This window comes from Rattus norvegicus, chromosome 5, assembly GCF_021556685.1.
Source record: "Rattus norvegicus strain SHRSP/BbbUtx chromosome 5, alternate assembly SHRSP_T2T, whole genome shotgun sequence".
NCBI lineage: Eukaryota > Metazoa > Chordata > Mammalia > Rodentia > Muridae > Rattus > Rattus norvegicus.
The window spans coordinates 43,850,817-43,876,545 of record NC_141538.1 but is presented as its reverse complement, the minus strand read 5'-3'; the positions used below and the strand labels follow the sequence as shown (position 1 = coordinate 43,876,545).

Sequence of the window (25,729 nt, the reverse complement as noted above, 5' to 3'; positions counted from 1 at the left end):
AAATATATGAAGATCATACATAAAAGAAAAAAAGGATAGGCCTTTGGCTTACTGATCCTACACTGTGCAAATATAACTCAGTATCATGGCAATTTCAATGACGAGCACAGAGGGAAATAGGGAATTAGCAGTCTTTTTTTTCCTGAGCAGGAAGCTAGAAAAGTCACACAATAAGAGAAGCACAGAACTAAAGATCACAGGGCTCTCTATGTGTCACAGCAGCACAGGGAGACTAGCAGGGACTCACCAGAAAACAGGGCAGGTCTGTTCTGACCTCCGGTCACCGCCATCTCTCAAAATAACTCTAGCAAGCTCAGGAAGATTCGAACGGTCTAAGGTCATATATAAAGTATACTCAAAGCTCAAAATTTACAAAAGATGACTTTGGCTTTAGTATTCAAAGTAGTTATGAGACAAAAATACACATGTCCCCAATGTTACTATATACCAATTAAAATTACCTTTACTCATTTACTGTGCCCCAATACCCAACCTTTTGAATATGACATAGTCCTTTAATACCCACTTTTCAATTTACTTATTTCATTAAGACCCCTTCCTCCTTGCTCGCTCCCTTTCTTTCTTCCCTCTCTCTACACCAAAAGTATAGATTATCAGCTATCAAAAATGCTTAGGATCAAAGAGTTCCACATTCAGCAACACTTTAGAATGTGGCCTATTTTGAAATTTGAAGTTAGAAATGTTCTGCGATCTAAGACTTTTCAGCATGAGAGAGCTTGAAAATATGAGGATTTTGTAGCATTTGGGACTTGAGAGTTTCAGACTGTGACATCCAACGTGTGTGCAGTGTCTGCTCCGAGTTTGAGAAGGAACCAAACAGGAATCTCCTGAGCTCATGGAACTTGAACGTCTAGAGAGAAATCTCGTAAGAAACACCCAGTCGTCTCTGGACTCCTCCATGCTTCACATAGTTACTATGTTGTAAGGAAACATAATTCATCATTTACTCTATCGTGACAATCGCTAGCTCTTACACTTCCAGGAAAGAGTCACATACTGATCACGAGTATATTTTGTTTCAAAGGTATAGATTATATATTATTTTTGGAAGGGAAGGAACAGAAAAAGAGGAGGTTACAAATAATAAGAGAAAAAAATAAAAACCACACTACACTTACATATAATTTTTAAAAAGGAATATGGGTCCTGACCAAAATTTCTTTTTTATGTTTTCTTTTCCTTCCTTCCTTCCTTCCTTCCTTCCTTCCTTCCTTCCTTCCTTTCCTTTCCTTTCCTTTCCTTTCCTTTCCTTTCCTTCTTATTTCTTTCTTTCTTTCTTTTTTAATGTATATGGGGATTCTATCTGCATGGACACTTGTGAGCCAGAAGAGGGCACCAGAGCCCACTATCGATGGTTGTAAGTCACCATGTGGTTGCTGGAAACTGACCTCCTCTTAACCACTGAGCCATCTCTCCAGCCCCTCCATATATGTTTTCCAAAACTGAATTGTTACAAATAATTTTAAACCTAAAAACATTTAGTGTTTCTTAGAATTTCGCTGGCTGAAAGATTCTCTACACTAATTTCTGTCACAAGGTCAAATTCATTTATAAAATTATCTCCTCTAAGAACATAATTCTACTATTTATAAATTTTGCCATGTAATTGGGATTACTGTGCCTAAAGTAACCCAGTAGGACTGACCCAACAAAAAGGGCCACCATGGCTTACAGGGTCTCTGTAAACTCAAAGTATTCCATATGCCTTCCAAATTATTCCATATTCCATGATCCTGCTCAGGGCCAAGAAAAATACCTTAGCAGAGAAAAAAACCTGTTGAAAGAAAATCTATAATAGCTGTTTTCAACTAAAAAAAAAAAAATCGAGCAGGACAGTGACAATTCAGCAGGTGGCTGAACACCTAGAGCTGTCTCAACTCCACACCCACACACGCAGACAAAATAATTTTAAAACGTTAAAGACATTTAAAAGCTGCTTAAGAATTAAAAAAAAAACTTAAAAGCTAAATTCTAAGCACCAAGGAATATACCTCAAGTGTCCCAAAAACCTCAAGAGAATAAAGTCTAAGGGGGCCCAGTACTTGCCTGTCACTGAGGTTCCCACCAGTAATGGCATAAGGGGTGTTGTCATTCAGTAAGGTCCCTGCTGCTCTCAGACAAAAGAACCAGTAAATGCTGAGCAAGTTCTCCCTGCTGATGCAACTGAAGACCCAGAGCCTGTAGGGAATTCACTGGCTCTGTGCCAACTGCACACGAGCGGCCAGAACTGTGATTCCTGAAGGTCCCCTCAACAAAACAGGGAAGAAAAGGCACCAAAATAGCACTGTAAATACCACCGTGCTTGTGTGGACTTTGGGAAGCTTTAGTATATCTTACTCATGCCCTTTTCAAGTGATTCTTGCAACAGAACAGCCTACAAGAGCAATTGACGCTATGAAGAGGTGTATACGCGTGCATGCATGCACCCAAGACCGGCAAGAACCTTTACAGCAGTGTGGCCCAAATGTTAGAATTTGCCTAACGGCTAATACAATAAATGTGCAAATTCTCTTTATATTCATGGTTTCTGTTATGCAGGAAATCGAATAGGAAAAAGAAAGAATTGGATGGAATTTTAGAAAAAGAGATCATTTACTGAATGACCACATCTCCATTTAAATTAGACACAAAGGAGACCGGCCCTTCCTTTGGGCTAAGCTGATACAGAGTGTAGCCCTGGAGACAAGAACCTTTCCAGGACCTGCCAGAGAGACCCATTTTCCTGGAACCCCGGTATAAGCCTAGAGAAATGATAGTTTAAGATTATAGTTCAGTTTAACTAAACTAGCTCTAGATTAGAGAGAACTTTTACTGTTTTTTTTTTAACGTACTGTAAAAAGAATTGGGATTTAAAAAATATTTTAATGCTAAGAATGCAGAGATAAATTCTTTCCTAAAAGTGTACAGCAGAACGCGTGAGATGCCTAGCAAAGACTCCTAGTAACAGAGGAAGCAATGGCTGAATCAGCCATCTTTTGTAACTTTGCAAGACCTCAAGTGAAGGGACTGGGACACCAACCCAGTCACAAAACCTTCGACCTAGTTTGCCCTGTGTGCAAAATCATCAAAGAGACAAAAGAGACTTCATCCAGAAGCTGATGGGAGGGGATGCTGAGTACCACAGCCAAGCACAAGGTGGGAGCTAGGGGAGTTCTGTAGAGGAGAGAGACGAAGGATAGGAACGAGAGATATCAGAGACAAACCAAGAGAACATGGTCCACAGAATCAACTGGCTGGGACTCATGGGACCGTGCATGCATCATGGAGTCGTAGGAGTCTGACCCAGGTCCTCTGCCTAGATGTTACGGCTGAGTAGTCTGGTGTTCTTGCGGGATTCCTAACAGTGGGAGCAGTGGCTGCCTCTGACTCTTTTGCCTACTTGTGTGGCCCTCTTCCTCCTGCTGGGTGGCCTTGTCCAGCCTTGATGTGGTGGTATGTGCCTGGTCCTACTGAAGCATGTTTGCCATGTTTGGTTGATGTCCCTGGTAGACCTCCTCTTTTCCGTGTGGTGTGGGTGAAAGAGGGGAGTTTGTGGGGAGAGACTGAGGACAGAGGAGGAAGGAGAAACTGTGGTTGGGATGTAATAAATGAGAGAATAAAAAATAAAAAGGTGCAGGGAAAAAAGAGCACAGCAGAGTAAAGGCTCAACTCTCCTGACCCAGGGATGGGCAGCCATTCCAATCACGGATGAATGGACTTCAGATTCCCTTTAAAGAGTCACTTCATTATTTTCAAGTTAGGTATACTCGTATATGGATATGTGCTCAGGAATGTGGGTGCCAGAGGCTTGGACACCTCGTGGCTGTGAGCCTCCTGACACATGTGCTGAAAGCTGGGTCTTCTGCAAAAGTGGATGGTCTCAGCTGCTGAGCCATCTCTCCAGCTCTCACCAACCATCTCCGTCTCACTACTGTGCTTGCTTTCATTGCCATTTCATAGTAAATGTGTATTGGGTAGCACAAACCCTGAGGTCTTTAGCTTCTTTCTGTTTATCTATTCCTAGCAAAAGTGGTACCCACATTGCTGTATTGTATAGGGTAAAAGAAAAAAAAAATATGTTTGGCTTAGTCCATTTTGAAAGGATAGAATAGAATACCTGAGATTAATAATTTATGAAGAGACTTTATTTGGGTCATAGTTCTAGAAGTGGTTAAAAGACTCTGGGATGCCAAGTGGCCCTCATGGAACAGGAAAGAGAAGCATGATGGCTATGCCTGAGACACAGAGAGAGCGGGACATATAAACCAGCTACAGAAGGCCAAACGGGCCAGACACATGACCCAGTAGTGAAGAGCACTGGCTGTTCTTCCCACGGACCCCTAACACATGGTGCCTTCCATCTGTTTGTAACCCCAGTCCCACCGAATTCAAAGCCCTCTTCTGACCTCCAAAGACACAGCACACACACAGTCCATGCACAGGTAAAACACCTATACATGTAAAATAAAACGAATGATTTTAAAAAAGAATCTCAGAGAGAGCCTGACTCACACTTATAGAAAAAAAGACAAAACAAAAAACAAACAAAAAACGTTTTGTTTATTTTGTATTAATATGTGCATAGGTGGCTATTCTCATGGGTTAGGTGCACATGTGTGCACATGGAGACCCAAGCTGACCTCAGATGTCATCGTCAACCAAAGCAATGAACTCAGTAAAGAGCAAGCATGAAGAAGGGATGTGTCACCCTGATTAACTTTATCTGTCAACTGCTAGAGCCTGGAGTCATCTGAGCAGAAAGTTTATATCATATTGTCTTATGGAACTGTCTGCAGGAGACTGGCTTGATTACTAATTGATGTGGGATGTCACAGCCTATGGTGGGCATCTCCATTTTCGTAGGCAGGTGGTCCTGGACTATGTAAAAGCCAGTTGAGCATCAGCAAAAAAAAAAAAAAAAAAAAAGATTGAAATTTGCAACATACATGTGCACACTCAGAGACACACAAGTAGCCATGCAAGAAACTCTTTGTGGAGATAATGTCTTTAAAAGATCTTAGAAGAACGATTTCCCTAACAAAGGAGGCAAAATGGGCTTGGGTGCTCAATTCTCCATGGCAATAATAAAAAGACGAGGATAATGGAATCATACTATGTGATATGCTGCAAGTAATTATCTATCAAAAAGGAATTTAATACCCAAAGGATCTCTCTTCAAGAAAGAAGGTAATTAAAATCATTATTATAAACAAACTCTCCCCACACACTCAGTCAGCAAAGGAAAAGTAAGGATATGTGTCAGACAAAGAAAATTCCCCAGGCAGAAGACCTGCTATGTGAGGAAGGTGAGAAAGTACAATTATAACACACAATTACATATATGTGCTGGATATTACACTGAAAAGATAATGTAAGAAAAAACAAAAGCTAACTAAGGCATTACCAAGAAATAAACTGGAGGTGGGGTTATAGACACTGCTCTTAGGAATTAGTAATTTTAATAAGGAAGGTTAGGCCTCATCAAAAATACAGCATCGGTGGATTAAACAATAGAAAATTTTCTCACATTTCTTCACTCTGGAAGCTAAAGTCCAAGATGAAAGTAGCATCAAGATCGGTTCCTTCCTAACTTGTCCAACCTTCATGTGTCCCTCAACAAAGCACTTTCAAGTGGCCTCTCCACGAAACATGCAGAGAGGAAGGGAGATCTCTGTGTCTGGGCTTACCAGATCAGGGCTTACCAGATCAGGGCTACCAATGAAGTTCACTTAGCCTGAATTCCCCCAGGACAGGGACAATCTCCAGATACTGAGACTTAGGCCTTCATGTATACATTTGGAAGGACACAATTCAATTCCACAATTGAGGGTGAAGATACCAATGACCACAGATGAAAAAAGATGAAGATTCATAGAAAAATCATCTGGGTCATTACCGAAAGAATACAGAGCAGCCAGCCAGCACCTAAAGCTCATTTAGTAAACAAAATAATAAAAATAAAAGGGAGAATTAAATCTATCCAAAGAAGCTTAAGACAGGAATGAAGATGCAGAAAAGGCAGGGGAAAAAAAATACATGGCTATAGATCATAATTAAACCCAAACTTAACAATCTTCACTACAAATACAAAGGACTGAATTCTCCAGTGAAAAACAGATTCAGGTATATCATATAAACAAGGGACACATCCAAAACTATAACGGCACATATCCAGCCTCAATTGCAGGCAATTGGCATATAAAACCAAACACAATCTATATGGAACACTGTAGTGTTCATTAATATCAAAGGAAAAAGGTTTTTAAGTCAAATAACAGTATCAGAGACAAAGTCATCATATAGGGTAAAAAGGTTTAATTTACCACAAATAAATTTTTTAAATTTAAACTCGCATCTAGTAAGTAGCCCTCAAAAAGCAAAACATGAATTATCCAGACAAAGGTGATAAATCCACAATTAAGATCTCAGCAGTTGAGTTTTTAAACAGACGAAAAACAATACTAAACCTGAAGAGTTAAACAACACGATTAGAAACAAAGGAATGCATGCTGTTTCCACAGTGACAGTGAAACTTTTACTGAAACAGAATGCCTGCTGGAGCCCACAGCACTAACAAGCATCAAAGAACTGGTGATACAGAACAATTTGTCTCAGCAGATCTCAAACAGAATTCAACAAAAAGAGCCATACATATCCAGCACCTCCAGTCCTAAGAACTGGAACCAAAAACATAATACGTAGGACTGGAAAGATGGCTCACCGGTTAAGAGCACTGGATGATCACCCGGAGGACCCAGGTTCGATTCCCAGCACCCACATGGCAGCTCATAACCATCTACAACTCTAGTCCAAAAAACTCTGATGGCCTCTTCCTGCCTCCACGGTCACTGCACACATGTGGTACACAGACACAAGCAGCCAAAACACCCATACACATGACTAACTGACTAGGTAAATAAAAAGAAACCAGAAAAAATACTTAGAGATAGACGATTTTTTAAAAATTATTCTGATAAAGAGCTAAAATGGTGACATGAGTGGAATCTATATATAGTCGTTGAATAAAGGGAGAGCAAGGCATGCAAGCTACGTGATAGGAATAGGGCGAAAGAAACCTAAAGCCATCAAAGAGGATAAACATAGAAGTTAGAAATAAGCACATAACAGAGATGGAAGGCTGAAAGTTCAGAGAAATTATATGCTACAATATTTAAAAAGGAAAAGGAATGAAGGAGAAACACTGAGTAGCAGCGATGGGAGGGAAATGACACGAGGTACCACAGGCAGCCAGAAACTGATTTTATGATATGATGAAACATTTGGTTCTATCTTTTGAAACATAGCAATAGTGATACAAGTCTCTCCATAAAAACATAATTAAATTATAAAATTCAAAACACACACACACACACACACGCACGCAAGCACACACGAATAAACTTTAGCCCAAATGACACTGATAAATTCCCAAATCTTAAAAGTGAGACCCACATAAATGTAGTTAAATTGGCATAAAGTCCCCAAGTAAACAAAAAATAAGAAATCAACTATTTTAGGATGAGGCAGTGGTAAAAATTGGTTTCAGAAAGATATTCTGTACTTTTCCATAAAGGCTGAGTCGCCTCATGAAAAGAAATGTACCTGTTCAATCCGTGTGTGTCTATTACATCCATGCCAACACACTGAGACCCGGCTGTGGCTTGGATATAAGTGCCGCCCCCAGCATCCATGTGTTACAGGTTGGTCAACAGCTAGTGGATCGATCACTCAGAGACTAGTGGACCTTAGTGGATCTTAAGAGCTAGCACCGAATCAGTGGGAAAAGGCGCTGATGCAGTCACATCTTTATGACTTTACCTGGGGGTACTGAAAACTCTGCAGATGAGACCTAGTTGGGAGAAGTAGGTCACTGGGATACTGTCCTTAGAGACTTTATCTTTTTGCTGGTCTCTGCCACTTTGTTTCCTGACTTTCATGAGGTGAATTCACCTCTTCCTCCACAGGCTCATTATACCATAAGATAATCTTCACCTTAGTCCCAAAGAAACAGAGACAACTGACCTTAGACTACAACTCCTGAGACCATGAGCAAAAATAAAGCTTTCTAGCATTAGGCCATTTTTATTAGGTCAGTGTCCCAGCAACAGAATACAAACTAATACAAACACAGGATTTTTTTTTGTTTTGTTCTGTTTTTTGTGGGTTTTGTTTCAATATTAAAGAAAAAGAGAAATGATATTCAGCTAAGCAAAAAACTTGATATTAAGTATAAAATCAAAGTAAACCACCAGCTTGGAAGAAAACAGTAAACTAAGCTTGACTTAGACAAAGAAATGAGCCCCTGGGGTTGGGGTATGAGGAAACTAGTCCAGAAAATGTGAGAGAGGGCATGGGGTGGGGGAGGGAGAGAGGGGGAGAGAGAGAGAAAGAGATCCCCACAGCTGGTGCTAAATTCTACAAATAAAGAATGGGCACGGAGACCACTCCATGATGCACTTGAGAGTCATGTTGGATGGTTAAAGATAACTTCAGTTCTGAACACGAGGCAGACTCACACATGTTCTTTTCCTGTCGATGCCCACTTTGCATCTCCCGTTCTGTTACTGAAATAGCACATTTTACAGACAATCGGCATGACCCGTATCTGGTTTTAAAGATAACTTCTGGCTAAGAAATCATTTTATATTAAGGACAGAAGAAAGAACGATCAATACAAGCATATGGATAAAATATGGACCCACATGTGCAGATGCAACTCGAAGCTAAATTCTGTGCATTTTAAACCTTACAAATTTATCATCAAGGTTAAGGGTATAAGAGCTGGTATCATAGGTAAGAAAAGCATCTTTAAGTTTTAAGCATGACTATAATAAGCAATATTCATTAAATACCTGGGCAGTTATATATGCTGCAAAGTGTATATATCTCTGCAAAGTGCAGAGAACAAGCATAAATATAGGAGACTGAAATTGCAAAGAGAAAAATACTCTCACCACACATTGTCATCTGCTGTATTTCCTTACATGCAAATTACAGCTGTGGCTCGGATTAAGGCTAAATCTCTGTGAACATCTGGGATTATTTCATTTAGAGAAAGTGTTAATGAGAACACCCTTGAAATTCTGACTTGAAGGAAAGCAGAACCTATAGAGGAAAAAGAAAGAGATGCTAATGGATGACTAGACTTTTCCATTAGGAATAACAAACTACCCTCAGGCCAATGTCTTTATTTCTCCCACAGAACTCTGCAGTTAGGATATTATTTGATGTAAATAGTCATAGATGAGTATAAAATTGAGTTATAAAAAGCTTCTCCCTGCCCTACAGTAGCAGAGGAAGAGGAGGAAGAGGAAAGGGAGGAGGAGGAAGAGGAGAAGGAAGGGAAGAAGGAAGAAGGGGGGAGGAAGGGGAGGAGGAAGGAGAGAAGAAGGGGAGGAGGAAGGAGAGAAGAAGGGGAGGAGGAAGGAGAGGAGGAGGAAGGGGAGGAAGAAGAAGGGGAGGAGGATGAAGGGAAGGAAGAGGAAGGGGAGGAGGAAGGAGAGGAGGAAGGGGAGAAGAAGGAAGGGGAGGAGGAAGAAGGGGAGGAGGAAGAAGGAGAGGAGGAAGGGGAGGAGGAAGAAGGGGAGGAGGAAGAAGGGGAGGAGGAAGGGGAGGAGGAAGAAGGGGAGGAGAAAGAAGGGGAGGAAGAAGGGGAGGAGGAATGGGAGGAGGAAGGGGAGGAGGAAGGGGAGGAGGAAGAAGGGGAGGAGAAAGAAGGGGAGGAAGAAGGGGAGGAGAAAGAAGGGGAGGAAGAAGGGGAGGAGGAATGGGAGGAGGAAGGGGAGGAGGAAGAAGGGGAGGAGGAAGAAGGGGAGGAGGAAGGGGAGGAGGAAGGGGAGGAGGAGGAAGGGGAGGAGGAAGGGGAGGAAGAGGAAGGGGAGGAGGAGGAAGGGGAGGAGGAGGAAGGAGAGGAGGAGGAAGGGGAGGAGGAGGAAAGCTGGCAGCAACAACAGTGATGTCTCCCTGTCAGTTATTATCACACATATGCAATAAATCATAATGTATCCATAGAAAACACTATTCAACACATCAGTGTTGCACGTCATTTCATGACCTGGAAAGAGGCAACAGAGCAATATATAAAGTTAGAAAGTGAACTACTGTCCATGTGCATATGAAATATACAATAAAATGCTGACAGTAATCATCTCAGCATAGTTCTCTTTGCTTATCTGGATAGGTTTGTCTATACTGCACACATAGCATTTCTAGGATGAGAAAATCTATTACTGTGTGAGAATGAAGAATAGGGAGCCAAAGCCTTAAACACAGATATACATAAAATAAACAGAGGGAAGACATTATCAACGGCATTTCAGCTTTAAGTGGGGGCAGAGTTACCCAACTCATAGAAAATGGGAAAACTTTGAGTTCAAAACTGGTGATAAATATATCACGGGGGAAGGAGACAATGCAAAGAAGGTAAGCAAGTACTGAGGCAATGAGCTGAAAAAATCAGGAATGGATTCTTGCTAGTATTTGACCCTGAAACTTGAAATTGTCTAGGTTTGTGTGGGTTTATTCAAAATGGAGCAAGTTGAACCCATCCCTTGCCAACAAGTAAAACAATGTTAAGAATGGATTGTACTGAAACCCTTCCCTCTGGAAGGCAGGGGGTCACATGACCTTTCCTACCCCACTCCCCTTTGTACCCAGCATCCTTCCCAGACCAGCAGAGAGCAAAGAACTCACAGCAGATTCCTTCAGCCTAGATACAGAACCAAAATACCAGCAAACAAGTTATTTGATTCTTAGGTAATTTCCAGTCAAATCCCTAATTCTCATCCAAATTTGGGCATTTTGAAACCCCTACTAATGCTCTTTCTCTAAAATCTCCTAGGCTATTGGTTTTTTGTTTGTTTGTTTGTTTTGCTTTGTTTTGTTTTTTGTTTTTTTTTTTAAGTAGCATATAACATATAACAAGAGCTGGAGAGATGGCTCAGCGGTTAAGAGCACTGACTGTGTTCAATTCCCAGCAAGCACATGGTGGCTCACAACCATCTGTAATGGGATCTGATGCCCTCTTCTGGTGTGTCTGAACACAGCTACAGTGTACTCAATAAATAAATCTTAAGAAAGAAAGAAAGAAAGAAAGAAAGAGAGAGAGAGAGAGAGAGAGAGAGAGAAAGAAAGAAAGAAAGAAAGATAGATAGATAGATAGATAGATAGATAGATAGATAGATAGATAGATATAACAAGGACACAGGCTCCACTATGTTCATAGCTCCCTTATTTATAATAGCCAGAAGCTGGAAAGAACACAGATGTCTTTCAACAGAGGAACAGACAAAGAAAATGTGGTACATCTACACAACGGAGTACTACTCAGCTATCAAAAACAACGACTTCATGAAATTCTTGGGCAAATGGATGGAACTAGAAAATATCCTGAGTGAGATAACCTAGTCACAAAAGAACACAGATTGTATGCACTCACTGGTAAGTGGATAATTAGCCCAAAAGCTCGGAATACCCAAGATACAATTCATAGATCACATGAAGCTCAAGAAGAAGGAAGACCAAAGCATGACTGCTTCAGTCCTTCTTAGAAGGGGAAACAAAATACTCAAGGGAGGAAATAAGGATACAAAGTGTGGAGCAGAGACTGAAGGAAAGGCCATCCAGAGACTGCCCCACCTGGGGATCCAGCCCATATACAAACACCAAACCCAGACACTACTGCAGATGCCAAGAAGTGCTTGCTGGCAGGAGCCTGATATAGCTGTCTCCTGAGAAGCTCTGCCAGAGTCTAACAAAAATACAGAGGCTAACGCTTGCAGCCAACCATTGGACTGAGCAGGAGTCCCCAATGGAGGAGTTGGAAAAAGGACTAAAGGAGCTGAAGGAGTTTGTAACCTTATGGTTACAGCCCCCAACAGAACTCCCAGGGAATAAACCACCAACCAAAGAGTCCACCTGGAGGGACCCATGGCTCCAGCCCCATATGTAGCAGAGGATGGCCTTGTTGGGCATTAATGGGAGGAGAGACCCTTGGCTCAGTGCCCCAGTGTAGGGAAATATCAGTGTGGGGAGGTGGGAAGGGGTGGTTGGTTGGGGAGGGAGGACAGGATAGGTTTCCAGAGGAGAAATGGGAAGGGGGATAACATTTGAAATGTAAATAAATAAAATATCCAATAAAACAAGAAAGTAGGACAACAAGGGATGTCTCCCTTTGTTAGGTAGGTAAGCACTACAACGCAGAATGATGGCCGTCTTTTCTGCACCAATCTCCCCAAGAAGGATTCCTCCTTCCTAAAGACTGAGCTCATCTAGTCCAATGCAAAAAGTTACCCAAGAAGCTTTGGCCAAAACTCCCCAAATGGTATGTAAACACGTGACTAAAATAATAAGGGTTTCAGCTGGAAATTACCTAAGAACTAATCAGCATGTAGGTCAGGTGACTGATACAGGATCTGACTGGGTATCTTCTTAATCTCGGTGGAGCCTAGGCATACTTCCTTTTGCATTGCTTATTAAATGAAATGCTAAGAACAATAGTGTCATTATCAATTCAACTAGAGACCAATAGTCAACTGAACATATACCACATTTCCCCGCCCCCATAACCTTCGAGCTGAATTAAAATCCCACCTAGATGCTCCTTCCATTTGCAGTGATCATGAGTAAACTTTTCAGCATCCTAGAGTTTTTTTTATTCTTTAGATTATTAAAACTTCTGTCAAACAGAAAGACACACAAATTATACTTGCCCATTTTTGTCCATATTGATCGATGTAGAGGCAAAAGGCATTTTATCCTACGTGCCAAGCTCAAAGACAGAAACAGCTTGTCGTCCACTTGAGAAACCATTTTTAACAAGCATGGCCTGCCGCATCATGCCAACTAAACACTAAAGCATGCTGGGCTGCCCACACTGCAAATTATGTGGGATGCTCCCCGTGTTTCGTGGTTGCAAGAGTACTGATTTTGTTTCTCATCCAGTTCAAATTAAAAGACACATCTAACCTTACACAGAAGTTTCCCAAGTATTCAAACTGACAAAAATCCCATCATCTTAAAGAAAGGGGGGGGGGCTATTATTTCCTACTTAAACACTTCAAATGTGATTTTTTTAAGTTAAAGAGACATGATGTAAATTTTGAGAAACTTCTTAATGTATTCCAAGAGAACAGTAAGCACTCACCCCAATCTCTGTTGTCAAAAGCAGAGGGGAGGAGGTTTTGAGGAGGACCACTTGCAACAATGTAAAGAACATGTATGGCAAAAGCAAATTGCAAACATATTTCACAAATAGCTAGCAAATTAAAGCAATAATAAAAACCACTCTAATGGGTTACTGGCTCCATCTCTAAATGCCTCAGCAGCAGATGTGGAAAGTGACTGAGCACTGTTCCAAAGGAAGATGATCTTGCTACCCTTAACAATGATTGCAGCACTGGATTCTGGGTACTGTTTACTGAACCATCAGTGGGCCCCTCTCAAAGCAGACAACCAAGACCATCAACACTGAAGAGTTCTCACAGAGGGGAACAATGAACTTTCCTTAGGAAAGTTACTGAGATCAACTTTCCTAAGTTGTAAAGTTGAGAAGAATCACGAGAGGTCATTTCTGATGTGTGAAAAACTAAGGTTTAATCTATTGATTCACCTACTAACGGTAAAATTTTTTGAAGCTGAGAAAAGAGCCTGATTGAATCACCCAGTGGTAGGATTGCTTTGATAGATAAATGTGTGTTTAAGATCTTTGGTAGATGGCATGATAGTCCAAGCTTTGTAAGAGCTGAAGTGTTTGTTAGAAAGCAGTATTCCTTAACTAAAACGTTCAAAGACAACAAACCCTCGCAAGAACAGTTTTTACCTTCTAACCATTTAGATCTGCTATTCTTAGTGAACAGGCATTACTGTGTCCCTGAATGATTTCCCTGTGACAGGTGACAGAGATACATGACAGATACATGTATGACATGTGTGACATCATACCTACATAAAGCCATGTGCATATTCCTGAGTACAGAGTACAGAGAAAGGGTCTCAAAAATATATGTCCTAAGTCAAGTATACCTATATAATCTCAGAGAAGACACACTGATCAGAACTCTGCCACAACCACCTTAGAACATCAAACTCTTACCAACTTGCCAGAAGTACAACCAACTTAAAGGACAATTGCAACCAGAGCTAGGATTTTAAGTATGAGACTTCTGAGCAAAATTTTTTTACAAGAATGTTGACAGAAAATTACCAGAAAATATGTAAAGAGTTGTTTTAATCATCAGTTCTGATATGTACATATATATAGATAGATCGAGAGAAAGATGCATGTACACATACACACACATACATATATAGAGATAGATGCATGTACACATATATACAAATATATATATGTACATATATTGACAAAACTATATTCCACGACAAAAATGTTCCATTTGTTTTGCAGTATTAATGGCTATTTCTGTTATTTCAAAACTTCCATGGTACCAATGAGGCATTTCCTTAGTTATCCTGACTAAGTATTTGAGTAGCAAGTATCTTTCTTCCACATATATGAAGCATACGCCTAACAACTTACTCTGAACACTTCAGGATTTAAGGGCGAGAGTTTGGATACAATTGTTCCAAGTGAACAAAATGATACAATCAACGGTGTTACTAAAATGTGGGCTATGTGATACTGTGTATTACAGCACAGAACTCTTTATCAGCACTTTTGACTTCCAGCCTTCACCAGATGACCAGGCTAACTGGAGAACACAGAATACATGAACCGAAAGGTGAGCATGTGAAGCTTTCTTCACACATGGGACACATGGAGAAAGACCATCCCTGTAGTACATGAACTTTTGTAGGCTCTATCAAATGATTACTTACCTCCTCCAAGGGTAAAACTGTCTGAAGTAAAGTAATATTATGCAATAAACCAAGTATTGCTTACCATTCTTAGAAATATATTACTTTTAAAATCCTTAAGAAGTTGGAGCACTCTTAATCTAAGACGTGATGAAAAGCAAACTTGTCGATAAACAAAGAAATTCCTGTTTTAAAAGGATGCCGCTAAACCTCACCCCTACCTCATGGGGAGGGGGGTGCGTTCTAACGACAAAACCTGTATTTCCTAAGTATTCCAGACAATCCAAATATTTCACCAAAAACTAAATGATCACTTTTGAAAACTGGATCAGCCCCGGAGGTTGTGATTTTTCATAAAGCTGCACTGCTGAGCTTTTTTAAACACCCGGGCGATCATGCTGAGTCTCAGCCCAGAGTGAAAAGCCCAGGGCGGGAAAGTTCCCGAGGGTCCCAGCCCTCCGCGAGGCTCTGCTCCGCGGGGCCCGGGCTGGAGCGCCGGGGATCTAGGAGGCCCGAAGCAGCGCGGGGCGTCCGGTAGCCCGGAGAAGCCGCGGCCGTGCCATGAACCTCTCCCGGGTGCCGGCTGCCGAGCCAGCCGCTTCCTGCCGCGGAGACCCGGAGAGCCGCGCTCCGCGCCACCCGCCCGCTCGCCCGCCCGTACCCAGGATGCGCTCGCCTGCCCCGGACGCGCTCACACCTCGCACAAAAGGCGCCGCGGCGATAGAGCCGGGAGTTGGTGACCGCTGCCTCCCGGAACTTTGCGGACATCGCACCGCAGCTCCGCAGCTCCGAGCCCCCAGCGCAGGAGGAGGCCGAGGAGGCGGCGGCGGAGAGTCGGGGCATCGCCCGGCAGTGCCTCCGCCTTGCCGGCTGCCGGCGGCTCCCGCCTCCGGTTAACCAGCGCTCGCTCTTAAAGGCGCCCGCTGCTGGTTAGGCCGCGAGGTAGGAAAGAGGAGAGGAGTGAGGTGGAGGCAAAGAAAGAGGGAGGGGGCAGCACAGACAAAATCCCAGGAGCCTTCTGATGTCTAAACTTGACTCCTCCTGCTCCAGGTCCCCGGGTCACCTCACCCCACGCACCTGGGTAAAAAAAAACGATCTAAGGGAGTAGGTGCTCAGACCATACATCCAGGTTGCTTAGCTACTGCTGGCTAGCCAGGAAACCTCACTTTTGCTTGAACTGCCAACACCCCTGTTAAGGTCTTGATCCTAACACCCCATCACCCCGCCACACTTACCATTGAGCTAAAATAGGTGCCCAGTGGAACAGTGCTTCCCTCCGCTGATGGTGCAGCCTCCTGGGTGGTTCTTCATTACCCACACTGTGGTGAGGGTCTCATTCGGAGCACTTCAAATTGAAGACCAGCTTGGACTCCTACCTGGACCGCTGAAGGAGTCTTGAAGTGCAGTAGCAGACATGCCTTGCTCTGACCCATGCTCTGTTCTTAACCAATCACCACTTGCAAGGTGGCTTCCAACTGGATTACTAGAACCTCTGGCATTCATGATCACCACACTGGACTCAGGAAGACCCTGAAGGAAAGATACCATCATCAAATCTCAGTAATGGTGCTTTTGAAATGTTGCTTCCAAGTGATAAACGATACTATTTTCCAAACCATCCTCAACATTCGTGGGCAGAGTTGAGGGCCCAGGAGGCTCAGAGCAGCAGCAGTTGCCCTGAGTCCACAGAGACCAGCCTGAGGGACCATTCACCAAATCTGCTCTTCTGTCTGTAGCTTTCGATCCTTGCTTCTCAGTCCTGAGGGGCCTCTCTCACAGAGGTGGAAAGGAAGAAATTAGGTAATGTCCTGCCTGGACTCCAAACCATGAGTCCCAGCAAAGGACTCTGAAGGTGGGTGTGACATTTTCTAATTCAAAGGAGCTTTCATCTTTTAGCCCTTGCTTCAGTCCACTTGGTTCTTAGCCTCAGGCCACTGTAGAGTGCAGGACTGCTTTGCAAGAGGTAGGAGCAAGTAAGCTCCAGGCTTTGGGAAAAAGAAAGGGGAGTGGGGAAGAGGGGAGGGTAGAGGAGGGGAGGAGAAGAGAGGAGGGGAGGGGAGGAGAGGAGAGGGGAGGGGAGAGGGGAGATGAGGGGAGGGGAGAGGAGAGGAGAGGCGGGGAGGGGAGGGGAGGAGAAGAGGGGAGAGGAGGGGAGGAGAAGAGGGGAGAGGAGGGGAGGGGAGGGGAGAGGAGAGGAGAGGAGAAACAAGGAAAGCTAGTATTCAGTAGGAGTGAAGAGAACCCATCGTAAAGCAGTCAGTTTGGTTGGATCTAATAACCAGGACCTAATGGGAAAGGACTTAAGAAAACCTCTCATAATAGGTGTGGAATTTATTGGCTCATATATTTATGAAAACAAATAAATGACCTAGCCACCCCCCCAAAAATCTTTAAATTTCCTTTTTAAAATGTTTTCCCCTGGACACTTAAAGACCGTTTCTCTCCACATTTTGCCTGTGTTTCCCTTGTTTGTACTGATTCTGTTTTCTCTAAGCAGGATCAAGAGCTGTAACTGCAAATGTACCTCCACCCTCCTTAACATGAGACGTCTTCAGCAAGCCAGCAGGCCAAGGAGCACTGGACCAATGGAATTCTGTGCTTGACATTTTATTTGATTTTTCCCTTAACCTTTGCCAGCATATATGCCAACCTATACTCATTGTTGGGCCTTCTATTTTTATGTCATCAATTTCACCACATACCACTCTATAGGAGTTTTTGGCGAGTCATTAACTGGGAAAAAATGTGGTTCACAAAACTGTCACGTTTTCAGTGTCCCAAGGACTCAGGGCCCAACTTCGTTTTCATGCCTTAATAATTATTCTGTCTTTTGAGAGCTAGAATGGAGACGTTGCTGTTTTCCTACCCAAAATGCCAGCTTTCCCACTGGGGAGATAGCTCAGAGGGTAAAAGTGATTGCCACCCAAGTCGAATGACCTGAGTTTGACCTCCAGGATGATGGGAGAACTAACTCCCCAGAATGGCTCTTTGAGCACCGCACAGATGCCTCGTCTAGAATGAACCCACACTCACACGCGGAGAACGTAATGAAGTTAAACTATGTTAGCTTCCACTTGTTTCTTCTCATACAGCAAACGTTCTAATTGTCACAGATCTAAACCACACTTTTCTTTCCACTTGTAAATGTTATAGAATGCCTTACACGCCGTATCTATAGCTCTAGAAGAGACTTTAGAACACCCTAAAACTTCCCTTTCACTGAAGAAATAAAGAAATGAAGTCACAACATCTGACTTGCTGAAGCCACACAGCTGTTCTCGGCGGCATCCGTTATGTGCCTACTTCTAGATGCACAGAAACAGTGATGGAGAATGAGGCCACAATCCTCGTGAAAGTAAATTTAGCTGAGGAGAGATGGCCCTCCGATGCAAAAAACAATCTCAAGGCATCACAGTGTTATCATATAATTCAGTGTAAAATCAAATGATGAGGGGAAATGACTCCATTCCAATCGAACGTTAATTGTTAACGTGAATTCCAATTGTTAGCCAGGCATGGCAGGACGAGTCCAGAGTTCCAGCAATAGAGAGCAGAAAAGGAGGGCCCCTGGAGCTTGTCAGTGAGTCAGTCTAAGGGAATCAGTGAGCTCCAGGTCCAATAGGATAACCTATCCCAAAAATATGGTGGAGAGTGACTGAGTCCTGACGTGACCTCTGGCCTCCACATGCACACATGTGCACACACTAAGACACACTCACACACATATGATAAGAATAGGCCTCAAAATAAGCACCAGAGATGGGAGTCCTCTTGAAAGTGCTTTTTGTTTCTTTAAGGAAGTGATTCCATAGCCTTTTAAGACATACAGAGACAAGAAGCGCCCAAGTGAGTACATAAAAGCCTTGGTGGGGGAAAAGCTTTTACGTTTTGTTGGAATAGAAAAGAGCCCTGGATTCTCATGGCTTAGAAAAATGCCTCCCGGTATCACCTCGCTACATATAAACCACTTTCATTTTCTCTGTGTTGGAGGGAGGGCACAGACTAGGGATCTCACCTAGTATCCATACTAAGCAAGTGCTCTACCACAAGGCTAAACACCTAGACTCTACCATCATTGTTTTAATTAGACAAAGTAAAAACCTGTGGACTCCATAAAATATTTACTAATTTTTAAATACTATTTGTCAGTACTTCCTGTCACGAACGTTTGGAGTGATGTAAGTGCTGTTTTATTTTCAGTCATGTTCAAAGTAAGTTCCAAAGCCTTGTTTCTGAAGCCCAACAGACTAGATTTGAAACTACCTTTCTGGCAAGATATTAAGCAAATCGTCTCTCTAAAAATCAGTTTCTTGCTAGGCAAGGCAGTACATTGCTTTTGTCCTGACAATCAGAGGGCTAATGGAGGAGGATCATGAATTCTAGGACAGCTGGAGCAACATACCAGGTCCCTGTCTCAAGGAAGGAGAAGAAAACAATCTCCATATGTACCCAAGGTTTGTAGCATAGGCAGGTACATGTGGTAAGGCTATAAATGCTTGTTCTAATTTGCTAGCTAAATTGAAATCTGTCAGCACGAACTACACAGTAGAATCACCTGAAAGCTTGCTAAAAAATAGCACCTGGGGCCCACCCTCGGTGAAGCCAGACGGAAATGAAACAGGAGCTCCTTGGTGATTCTGCTTCACCATGGCTGAGAGCCCTGGGCTGCCCACACTGCAGGATTCATCTAGAGCTGAGGAGCATGATCGTATATGTGCTCTTCTCAACTGAGGTGCAGACGGCATGTCGTTTGTCTCAGTCAGCATCAGGGCCTGAATCCTAAGTCATAATCCCTCTGTGCCTTTCTGCATGTACGGTTGATGGGCAGTTATCGGCACAAAGGAGCATCAGGAGGAGTTAAACGGGAAGAAACCACCACCAGAGAGTTCCTCAGGAAGAGGACTAGAAGCAAGAAGCAAGTGGTTTTGGAAATCCATTCCACGAATAATTTAAAAAAATCATTCATTAAACTTTAGCTATTTGGATTCTGACATTAATATGTTTACATACATACACACACATACACACACATACACATACATACACACAATCTTATTGCCCCTTCTAAATATAGTAGTGATGTACTTATTCGAAATTGTGTTAATATTAATTCCTCTTAACTGTGCATAACTGTATTAGTTACTTTTCTGTTGCTGTGCTAAAACACCTTGACCAGAAACAATTTAAGCAATTTTTGGTGGTGAGGAGGGGGCTGTGGATTCAGAGCGAGAGCCCATGTTGCAGCAGAAAGCTGACAGTCCACAGCTCACCTGCAGAGCAAAAACGGAGAGGGCAAACTGGAATTGAGCTGAGGCTGTAAACTCCCAAATTCCATCCCTCGTGATGTACTTCCTCCAGAAAGGCAGCACCTCCTAAAATTCTGGAACCCTCCCAGACAGTACTCACTGGAGACGTGTATTCAAATATATGAGCCTATGAGAGACAGTGGATCTGCCCCAGCCCGCTAGGCCAGTCTCCACAGATCAAAGGAAATAGCAAATATCTGAGTGAGGTAACCAGAGGACTCAATAGATTTGTGCTCAAGGCTAGTACAAAGAAGCCACTTCTTATTTTTATTATTAAAGCAAGCAAAATAGGAGGTGATGTTTATAGTGTAATTGAATACAAGTACAGCTTGGAATACACCTGGTGTCATATCTTAACATCTTGGCCTTGTGAAAAAGAACCAAGAATATTCTTCCCACAGAGATAATGAGGACGTGCCAGGAAATTCCCTTTGTGCCCTTGCTTTCAGGTGAATCTGTTTATCATAGTTTATGCAATTCTTTCTAGAAGGCCACCTCGTGGGAAGAACATTCTTCACTTGGTCCATCCATAGTTCACAGTAAATTGAAGCTTTTTGACATGGGTTCCCACAAGAGACAGTCAATCCACCACACTAACTCACAATCTGTTTGCATTCAATTAGGAAAAATTCGATCTAATACAATTTATCTAAAAGGCCTTAATCTAGAACCACTAGTATTTGCCTAGTAAATTTGTCCGTGAAAATCCAGACTGAGCTGATCTTTGGTTCGGAAAGATAGTAGCAACATAACTTTGGATATTGCTAAAGAGATATAACTGTGAAAAATGAGGGAGAAAAAATGTAAGTCCACTTGATGAACCAGCCCATGTCCATCTTAGGCTTAAAAACCATTTTTACAGTAAAGACAAACTAGATTCATTCCTGCTTATGATAAAACCTCTGTTTTTCAAGGATTGGGCTACCATCTGTAACCCTAACTACAAATGTTTCTGTGCTGCCTGTTCCAGGAAACAGCAACAACATCTTTGTTTCAAAAAGTTATTATGATCATTTTGCAACCATGACCATCTTACAACCCTACCTTTGCTTCAAAGGGTTATTATGGCTACCTTGTTATGACTTTCTTGTTATAGTCTGCTTCAGTAACCCCACCCATTTTCATGCCAAACTCACTGTTTGGAAATCCCCCACCTCTGAGCTATAAAAGCCTTTATCTTCCTCATGCCTGATTCTAGTTTTCTGAACCCCCACCTTTGAGGGAGACAGTCACGTAAATAAATAGAAAAAGCTTGCTTTAACTAATTGTTTATTTTAATATAGCCACGATGATTTGGGTCAGTAGTCTTTCTCCTCAAATATTTGGAATTAACCCAATAACAAGTTTTATGTATTTTATAACTAACAAAATCTAAAGTCCATGTTGGGGGTCTTCTTAGCAACTGAATCTGCATCTAATCCAAAAAGATAAGGGATCAAGTTAAAACAACCTAGGGCAGTCAATCAAGTGCAAGGTGAAAGTACGAACTTTAGATCTCCAACCAAATCAATGATATAAATAAAAGAAATCACACTGTAAAAGAATTAAAAGTCATTTAAGAATTATAATTAAATTCGACATTTAAAACCCAGTGTTCTGTTATGAACACCCCGAAGACTGGGAGTTAGACAGATTCCCTGGTAGGCAGACAAACAGGGAAAGAGCATGATTATGTATCCAGATGGCTGGCTTCTTGTTAGCCCTCCAGATCTCAGACAACAGACTGGCAACTTAAAAACAAAAGCCTTTGGGATTTTTCTTCCACCAATAGGCCCCCTGCTGATGGAGGGCCTCAACAAGTTTGAGGCTGGATTAGGATGTGTTTGCAGATATGGGCCAATCAGCCATCCTATCTTTCTTCAAGGTGTAGAAGTTAGAGGTAGAAGATTCTTCTTGGACAAATACAGAAAACAAAAAACGAACCAAGAACAAAAACAAACAAGTAAACAAAAGCAGCCTTGGATAGATGAAGTTTCAGCTTTTTCTCCATGTATAGCATGCATCCCTGTGTCTCCTCACTCCATAAAAGCCTTTCTTCTTCCGATCCTGTCTGCTGTTGTCTGTAGTGTTTAAAACTTCTCCACTGCTTCCTGTTGTGCTTGAGACTGTTTTGTGCCTTTTACTTCTTTTAACTGGCATAGAAAACAAAGCTGAGTAACATTTGTGGGGTGGAGGAAGTGATGTTTAAGCTCTGTCCAGGGAGTGGTACTATTAAGAGGTGTGACCTTGTTGGAGTGGATGTGTCACAGTGGGGATGGACTCAAGACCCTCAACCTAGCTGCCTGCCTGGAAGCCAGTCTTCCACTAGCATCCTTCAGATGAAGATGTAGAACTCTCAGCTCCTTCTGCATCATGGCTGCCTAGAAGCTGCCATGCTCCCACCTTGAAGATAATTGACTGAACCTCTGAACCTGTAAGCCAGTCCCAATTAAATGTCCTTTATAAGACTTGCCTTGGTCATGATGTCTGTTCACAGCAGTAAAACCCTAACTAAGAAATAATAAGAAAATGGTCTCCTCATCAAATCAATGACAAATTTTAAAAAAGACATTTAAAAAAAAGACATTTAAGAATTATGATAATCAAGGGCAGCATGTAAACCTTGCGTTCTACTTTGAACAAACTTTAAAGTCCACTGTGGGCCCCCCAAATGTGCTTTTTTTGTTTTATTTTTTGTTTTTTAAATCAACTGTGAGGTCCAACACAGGCAGAACAAAGGATAATGACCTAAACGAAAGGATTCTTGCCTAGTAAGCAGGAGTAAACAGAAGCTTAAATTCAGCATTCCTTAGAATCTTGGGCAAGATTATCCAGTTCCCTGTCAATCAGGACAGTCCGTATCAGTTTAAAGACCCTCCCCCTGCTGATTATCCTAAAAGATTCACTCACGTTTTGCAATTGCCCTTCTCTCTGTCTCCTAGAGAGATAGGTTTGAAAGTACATGGTCCAGCTTGGTGGTTTCACTGAGTCCTCACTTACAGAAACCATCTGTGCAAAGAAGCTTTGAAACAACCAAAAAACTTGGGTTGGGGATTTAGCTCAGTGGTAGAGCGCTTGCCTAGCATGCGCAAGTCCCTGGGTTCAGTCCCCAGCTCCGGAAAAAAAAAAAGGAAAAAAAAAAAAAAAAAAGAAAGAAACAACCAAAAAACTTAGATCATGGACCATGGATTGGCTATGATAAATGAATCATTGTGTTAGACATCATAATTGCATGTCAGTTATATACTTAGCAAAATGGGATCATAAGAGCATACTGGGGGATTTATAGCCCTGCAAAAGAGTGAAAAGGAAATAAACTAGAAAATAATTTCTAAGTTTCGAAGCTGCCATGCAGGGGGCGGGGGTAAGTAAATGCAAGGTTCTCACTCTGTACAGTCTACAGAACAACCATTTTTTAAAATCTCCATTTCAAGGGTTAATTATATGGTAGAGTAATAAGAGTACTTGCTCTTGCAGAGAACCAGAGTTTGGATCTCAGCACCCACATGTAGGCATTCAGTTTTCCCAGAACTACTTGTTAAAGGTAACATCCACAGGAAGAAAGTGGGTGGCTCTTAAGCAGCTTGTCTCCATCTCCAGGGCGTCCACCTCCCTCTTCTCGACTCTTGAAGCACTTGCACACACATGCACAGATACACATACGCACATAAATAAATGATAAAATAACTTCTAAAGTATCCATTTCATGTTGATATAACCGTTTGTGAAGCCCTTTGTATGTGTTAACAGGACTGTGATACATACATGTAAGCCTAAGACTGGTTGTATAACATCTTTATAAGAAATTTTGAGGTTGTCTTAGTTAGGGTTTCTATTGTTGTAAAGAGACGCAAGACCGTGCAATTCTTATAAAGAAAAGCATTTACTGAGAACTTGCTTTCAGTTACAGAGGGTAGTCACCTTAGTTAGGATTTCGTTGCTGTGAAGAGACACCATGGCCAAGACAACTCTTATAAAGGAAAACATTTAATTGGGGCCAGCTTATAGGTCAGAGGTTTAATCCATTATCATCATGGTGGCAAGCATGGCAACAGCCAGGCAGGCGGTGCTAGGGGAGGCGCTGAGAGTTCTACATCTTGATCTTCGGAAAGTAGCAGGGGACCGTGTGCCACACTAGCTATAGCTTGAGCATCTGTGACCTCAAAGCTTGTCTCCATAGTGACAGGCTTCCTCCAACAAGGCCACACCTATCAAACAAGGTCATACCTCCTAATCGTGCCATGCCCTATGGCCTTGCCTTCTAACACCTGAGTCTATGGGGGCCATTTCCATCAAACCACCACAGTAGTTCAATATTATCATGGCTAGAAGCATGACAGCACACAAAGCAGACATGGAAAATAGCTGAGAGTTATATCCTGGTCCACAGGTAAGCGAGCAGAGCAAAGCTTGACCTCCTGAAAGAGCTGTTAAAACCTCAAGGTCCACCCACAGTGACATACCTCAAACAGCTCTATTCCCCGGTGACTAAGCATTCAAATATATGAGCCTAGTCAAACCACCATATTCCACCCCCTGCTCACGATAGGCTGGTAGCCATACCGTAATGCAAAAAAAAAAAAAAAGTATTAATTCCAAAAGCCCCTGTAGTCTAGCACACTCACAACACTGTTTCAAAGTCCAAAGTCTTCTGAGATTGAAGGCAATCCCTTAACTATAACCCCTGTAAAGTCAAAATCAAAAAGCAGTAATGCACTTCTGCTATACAGTGGCATAGAATGTAAGCAGTCATACACTTCTGCTATACAGTGGCATAGAATGTATGTTACTATTCCAAAAGGGAGGAAAGGAGCAGAGTGAGGAAGTACTGGATGGACCAATGAAAGACCAAACCCGAGCAAGGCAAATTCCAAATTCTGCATCTCCACGTCCGATGTCAAAGCTCTCTTCAGATTTCCAACTACTTTCAAATTTAACTGCAACCCATCTCGCTCTCTCTTGAGCTGGTTCCACTCCCTGTTAGTCGGACTCCTGGACATGTATCCCACAGCTCTGGTATCTCCTGTGTCTTGAAGTCTTTAAAGCAAAACAGGCACCCTCTTCCCAATTTCACACAGTGGCCTCTCTGAGCTTCTATGCAGGGGCACCCCTGACACACTCCTGGCTCCATTGGCTTCCCTTAGCCACAGAGGAAAATTCTATAACCCTTCTCCTGTATCCTTGATAGTAAAGCCAAAACCATGTGGCTAAAGGTGCCAATTTCTTCCGTTTTCTGGGGCTAAAACCTGGACCCTTTCTTGATTTGATTTGTGTTTCATGAGCTTTTTATCGTTGATGGCTTCCTTTGAGCCTTGAGCTTTCCTTCAATATCTTGTCATAAGTTGGAAGCCTATTTTTACCCTGAAGGCACCACTCTCTGTATTCCATTTAGTTTCAGCCTTCTTTAAGCTTTTTATCTCCTTGAACTTGAGCACTGGGCTTGGCTCAAACATTACATTTCCTGGTATTCCTTTTCTCCGTAAACTGTATATTTTTATATTTCTTTTTGTGTGCTAACTCCTACCCCTCTTTATTGGAGATCTCCATAAGACTAATTAGTAATAACTTCACAGCAGACTTGATATTAGGCTGTCTCAAAAACCTCCTCTGGCAATGAAATTATCCCCAAA

General features: G+C 42.3%; 2 protein-coding genes across 4 annotated transcripts in view; one reads left to right on the top strand and one right to left on the bottom strand.

Moving 5' to 3' along the window:
- Gpr63 (G protein-coupled receptor 63) overlaps nucleotides 1-15,699 on the bottom strand; it is a 48,225-nt gene extending 32,526 nt beyond the window's left edge. The window contains 1 exon segment of one of the 3 annotated variants that reach the window (NM_001436658.1): nucleotides 15,476-15,699. The gene's annotated coding sequence lies outside the window, so the exon portion shown is untranslated. 3 annotated transcript variants of the gene reach the window in all.
- On the top strand, nucleotides 10,907-18,059 carry LOC148005709 (uncharacterized). The gene is made up of 2 exons (XM_087551502.1): nucleotides 10,907-16,666; nucleotides 17,312-18,059. Exon 1 carries the CDS (start codon nucleotides 15,376-15,378, stop codon nucleotides 15,709-15,711), a length of 336 nt encoding a protein of 111 aa, XP_087407628.1. The 5' UTR covers nucleotides 10,907-15,375; the 3' UTR covers nucleotides 15,712-16,666; nucleotides 17,312-18,059.
- Nucleotides 18,060-25,729: the final 7,670 nt, after the last annotated feature.

Bases quoted from the DNA above. Each gene is read 5' to 3' on its own strand.
- LOC148005709 (XM_087551502.1), top strand. From the start codon at position 15,376: ATGAACCTCTCCCGGGTGCCGGCTGCCGAGCCAGCCGCTTCCTGCCGC.